Raw genomic sequence first — 5,549 nt, forward strand, 5'->3', positions numbered from 1 at the left:
AAAAAAAAAAAGAAAACATTCAGTCTTTAACCATTAAGTATATAATGTTAGTTGCTGGTGTCTTGTGCTCTTTCTCAGTATCAGCTGTTAACAGCAGCAACAAAAAAGGGCGGGATTTTAGTTTCCCTTATGATGCTGTGTTTTGGTTAAAAGTTACTGTATGCTGTATTTTTTTTAAGTGAGAAGAAACATCAGAAACAGTTGAATGATCAAGAGGTGGGTCCTCTAGGAATGAGGAAGCCTTCTACCAGATGGCTTTTCAACATGCTTCCTTCAGAGTCATCCACCTTATTAACAGTGGTTTTTGTCTTTGAGTTTATAAACTGACATAATTTCTTAATTTCTTTTGCTGTTGCTGTTGTTTTTGTTTTTGTTTTCTGCAATTTTTGGCTGGGGCTAGGTTTGAACCTACCACCTCCAGCATATGGGACTGGTGCCACCCCAAACTGACATAATTTCTTGTTCTGTCATGAATGGACACTGCTCTAGTCCTTTGATAAGCTAATCACACATTTTCACCCTGTCATCTTAGGCACTTTTTTTGCAGTGTTGACATCATCTTCATCATTACTATTATCGCAATCACCTTGACTCAGTTATTTCAGTTGTTTCACCATTAGTTAGTGAATGAACAATTGGAGCCTAATTACTGATTTTATAATAAAAGCATCTTTGATATCAGCTTCTTCTGGTTTAGTGATGGACTCTAAAGATACAATCTTTGCATATGTAAGGAGATCAACATCATTTTTTTCTCAATTGACATATGAAATCCTTCAAACTTTACCACTTCGTTCATTCTTTGATGATGAACAAAGACTAGAACAGAGTCACAGGCCAGCAGTTGTGCCAGTTGTGCACACCCATGTCTTTATAGTCATTGTGCTCCATGTGTTGGCAACAACATATTCAGCATCCTTCCTGTTAAACTCCTTTTGAAAACTTTCCACAGCCATGCCTCTGTTCACTGCCACTAACATGCTTTTCAAGAAATTGTTTTTGTATTTACTCTTCATTGATCTAAGGATACTTACATCACATGGATGAATTAATGAAGTCACATTTGGGGGAAAGTACATGGCATAAACATTTTATGTCATCTAGAGGATGAGCAGAAGTTTTCAAGGAATAACAAAATCTTGCAGTCATCCTCCAGTCCAGCTTCCCTGAAATGAGCACCAGCCACAGATACAAAATGTTGGTGAAACCAATCAGAAAAATTTCCTTGATGGCTCCCGTAGCTCAGTTGGCAAGGGCACTGGCCACATACACCCACAGTGGCCGGTTCAAACCTGGCCCGGGTCTGCTAGGCAACAATGACAACTGCAACCAAAAAAAAAAATAGGTGAGCATTGTGGTAGATGCCTGTAGTCCCAGCTACTTGGGAAGCTGAGGCAAGATAATCACTTAAGCCCAAGAGTTGGAGGTTGCTGTGAGCTGTGATGCTACAGGACTCTACCCAGGGCAACAGCTTGAGACTGTCCCAAAAAAAGAAAAAGAGTATATGCAGAGCCACTAGGGATGTTAGCTCAGGCCTGTAATCCACTGCTCTGAGAAGCTGAGGAAGGCTTGAGCCCAGGAAGCTCAAAGCAGCTCTTGGGCTCAAATGAAGTGATCCTCTTTCCTCAGCCTCCCAAGTAGCTGGGACAACAGGTGCCCTTTGCAATGCCAGGCTGTTTTTAAAAACTGGGTCACACTCTTGCTCAGGCTGGTCTCAAACCCCTGAGCTCAAGTGATCCACCTACCTCAGCCTCCCAGAGTACTAGGATTACAGGCATGAGCCAGTACACCCAGCCATGTGTGCCTGCATTTTGACTTTGACTATCACACAAAGTCAGATGGGGAATTTTCTATTTGTATCATCATGTCAGTACTCAAACAGTTTCAGGTTTTGGGGCATTCTGGATTTCAGATCTTCAGATTAGAGATGCCAGACATATACTGTGTCTTTTCCTATATAGACATACTATAAAAAGTTAAATTTATAAATAGGTACAGTAACAGATTAACAATAGCTGATAATAAAATAGAACTACTATAACAATATATTGTAATAAAAGTTACATGAATGTAGTTTTTGGTTTTTTTTTTTAGAGACAGAGTCTTAATTTGTCACCCTTGGTAGAGTGCTATGGCATCACAGCTCACAGCAACCTCCAGTTCTAGGGCTTAGGCAATTCTCTTACCTCAGCCTCCTGAGTAGCTGGGACTACAGGTGCCCGCCACAACACCCAGCTACTTTTTTGTTACGATTTGGCCGGGGCCAGGTTGGAACCCACCACCCTCAGTATATGGGGCTGGCGCCCTATTCACTGCGCCACAGTGAATATGGTCTTTTTCAAAATATCTTAATATTTTTGGGTCACAGTTTAGCACAGGGAACTGAAACTATGGAATTCAGATTAGGTGGAAGAGGGACTATATAAGCACATAAAGCTGTAAGATTTTTTTATTGTTTGTTGTTTTTTGTTTTTGTTTTTGTTTTTTTTTGAGACAGAGTCTCACTATGTCGCCCTGGGTAGAGTGCACAGCTCACAGAAACCTCAAACTCTTGGGCTTAAGCGATTCTCTTGCCTCAGCCTCCCAAGTGGCTAGGACTACAGGCACCCCGCCACACAACACCCAGCCATTTTTGGTTGCAGTTATTGTTGTTTGACAGGCCCAGGCTGAATTTGAACCTGCCAGCTCTGGTGTATGTGGCTGGTGCCCTAGCTGCTGAGCTATAGGTTCCAACCCATTTTATAGACATTTAAATTTTTCTCTCCCTCAAATTTCATTTTGCTGAGCTATAGTTGTTTTAAACAAAAATGCTGGAATTAGAATACTTCTAATGCTGTAGAATTAGATTCAGAGAAATAAATACGTTGTTTTTCCTACCATTTTTCTGTATTTAATTTCATTGAAATTTTGAATTCATTGTCCTCACTTTCCCCCAAAGGTTTTCACCAAGTGTGCAAAAAGAAAAGTAGTTAAAATGGACTCCTGTAAAGCAATTTCAGCTTTACATCACCATATATTTGCTTCTTATCTGGAATTAATTTGCATTTTTTCTTAAACCTACTTCTTTTTTAAATTGTTTTATTATCTAGAAGTAGCAAGTATATTGAAGAGGAACATGGTACTTAAGCTCTTAATGTTGACTTTTCATTATCAGGGAAAAAGGAGAAGCCAAAGAAATTCACTAAACAACCAAAAAAGCAGATGTCTTCACCCTGTGCTCAGAAGAAAGAAAAGGCATCAGAGAAGGTAACTTTAAATTATCTGCTATTATTCTAAAGTTCATATGGAAAAATAAGAAAGTGAGTATAGCTATGAAAAATCCAAAAGAAAAGAATAACAGATACACAATGGAGTACTAACAGTATAAAAGTAAATGAAGAAACTTTTTATAGACTGATCTGATTAAAGATCTCTAAAATACATCAACAAGTGAAAAAAGGAAGGTGCACAATGATGTACAGTGGCATAATTCACTAACTACCCTTGTGTGAAATAGATAGGGAGATATATATATGAGCTTCCTCATTTTCAGAAGTTATCTCTGGAAAGTTCCATAAGAAATTGATAAAATTGGTTGCCTCTAAAGAAGGGAACTGATTGTGTGGGAGACATAAATGAGAGGATTTTTTTTTTTTTTTGCAGTTTTTGGCCAGGGCCAGGTTTGAACCCACCACCTCCAGTATATGGGGCCAGCGCCCTACTCCTTGAGCCACAGGCACCGCCCAAATGAGAGATTTTTATTATATGTGCTATTTATACTTTATGAGTTTTGAGCCAATAGTACTTAGTTAGAAAATAGACTTTTATTTTTTGAGACAGAGTCTCATTCTTTCATCCCGGGTAGAGTGCCATGACATTGTAGCTCACACAACCTCAAACTCTTGGGCTCAAATGATCCTTTTGTCTCAGCCTTCCAAGTAGCTGGGACTACAGGCACTTGCCACAATGCTGGGCTAGTTTTTTCTCTTTTTAGTAGTCAGGGTCTTGCTCTTACTCAGACTGCTCTCAAACTCCTGAGCCCAAAAAATCCACCCATGTTGTGCTAGGATCCTCCCAGAGTGCTAGGATTACAGGCGTGAGCCACCACACCCAGCTCAAAAAATAGACTTTTAAAATTAAAAATAAATTATATTTTATGACCTATTAAAATAATTCTTATTTCCCTTGCCTTTGAAAGAAGGTGTAAAAAGCGAGGCAGGGATGAGAAGACAGTAATAACCATATTTGGGTGAAAGAGAAATCATGAATTTCAAAACTGTGTGGAAGGTTGAGGCCACAATAAGATACACACAGCTAAACTGGACAGGCTGTACATTGATGTTCATGTTAAGAACCACAAGTAGGTTAATTCTAAAAGATTGCCTTGGGGTGTCCTTGGCTGCCACGTTCAGGGAACTAAAAAAATTAAAGAAAAAACAGATCAAATAAGCTAGGACTCCAAGGTGGGCAGATAAAGCCAAGTTCAAGTTCTAGGTCTGTCTCTTTTTAGAAAAGTTAACTACTCTGAACATGTTTTATTATGGAGATAATAATTGTGCCTGTCTTATTTTGTTTCAAGGTTTAAATGAAATAGCACTAATGCTCTTGATATAGTGTCATACACTCAATAAATGTGAACTCTTTTTATTATTAACTATAACACTAATCAGTAAATATGTTCTAACTGGGTCTTAATGTTGTCTACTCTTTTTTAGTCAGCTTCTAGAGATGTGTCTCCTTTCGTGTGAGTATTGCGTCTTAATCCAACTAGATGTCCACTCTTAAAGCAGCATCAATGCTGATTTTTGTTCGATTTTTTCAATAGTGTGAGTATGCAGAAGAATAAGTGGGATGCCACAAGATCCTTGAGATTCAACCAGGATGCACAAAGAGAAGATGGTAAATTTTGTTATTGGGGTAATGTATAAACTGGATGTAAACAACAGTGTGATTGAAGTATCTTTCATTTTATGAAGTATATGGAACAGCTAAAATAAGGCCACAAATTTGCACATTCCTTAGGCAACAACCACAGTTTCATTCCCAGACAATTCCAGTGAATGATGTTTTATGTATCTGTGGTTTTGAGATCTCCAGATAAACTCTGCCTATCACTTTTACTATAAAGGTGACTGAATATGTTTTAAGATGTTTTGTAGTGATCTAAAAAGTAGGATGGTCATCCACATGCAAGTCATTTTTTGACTTACTACCTTAAATTCTTCATAGACACATAGATGTATGTGTCTGTAAAATATTATCAAATGATATTTTTATACCTTGGGGATAATAGATTTTTTTAAGAAAAAAGGTATAAATCATCCCCATGAAAAGTAAAATTTATTATTTTTTACCTTCAGATCAGCGGCGGATGTCTGAAATTACAGGGCACCTAATAAAAATGAGACTGGGTGATCTGGACCGAGTCAAATCAAAGGAAGCAAAAGAAGTAAGCATTTCATACTAATATACTGTACTTGCATAAGATATCCCTTCTTTAATTTTCAGCAAGATATATAAAGATGTTTCAATAAGAATTTTAAAAGAGGGCTCGGCGCCTATAGCTCAAC

The 5,549-nt window shown here is 38.0% G+C and overlaps 1 protein-coding gene across 1 annotated transcript in view; it reads left to right on the forward strand.

Annotated features, from left to right (window-relative positions):
- KIAA1841 (KIAA1841 ortholog) overlaps nucleotides 1–5,549 on the forward strand; it is a 67,226-nt gene that overhangs the window by 56,081 nt on the left and 5,596 nt on the right. The window contains exons 15-18 of the mRNA XM_003787993.3: nucleotides 3,155–3,246; nucleotides 4,695–4,723; nucleotides 4,805–4,878; nucleotides 5,340–5,428. Of these exons, the coding sequence (XP_003788041.1) occupies nucleotides 3,155–3,246; nucleotides 4,695–4,723; nucleotides 4,805–4,878; nucleotides 5,340–5,428 (284 nt within the window). The remainder of the gene's footprint in view (nucleotides 1–3,154; nucleotides 3,247–4,694; nucleotides 4,724–4,804; nucleotides 4,879–5,339; nucleotides 5,429–5,549) is intronic.

The sequence above is a fragment of the Otolemur garnettii genome, unplaced genomic scaffold (assembly GCF_000181295.1).
Source record: "Otolemur garnettii isolate 467f Iridium unplaced genomic scaffold, OtoGar3 scaffold00024, whole genome shotgun sequence".
Taxonomy (NCBI): Eukaryota; Metazoa; Chordata; class Mammalia; order Primates; family Galagidae; genus Otolemur; species Otolemur garnettii.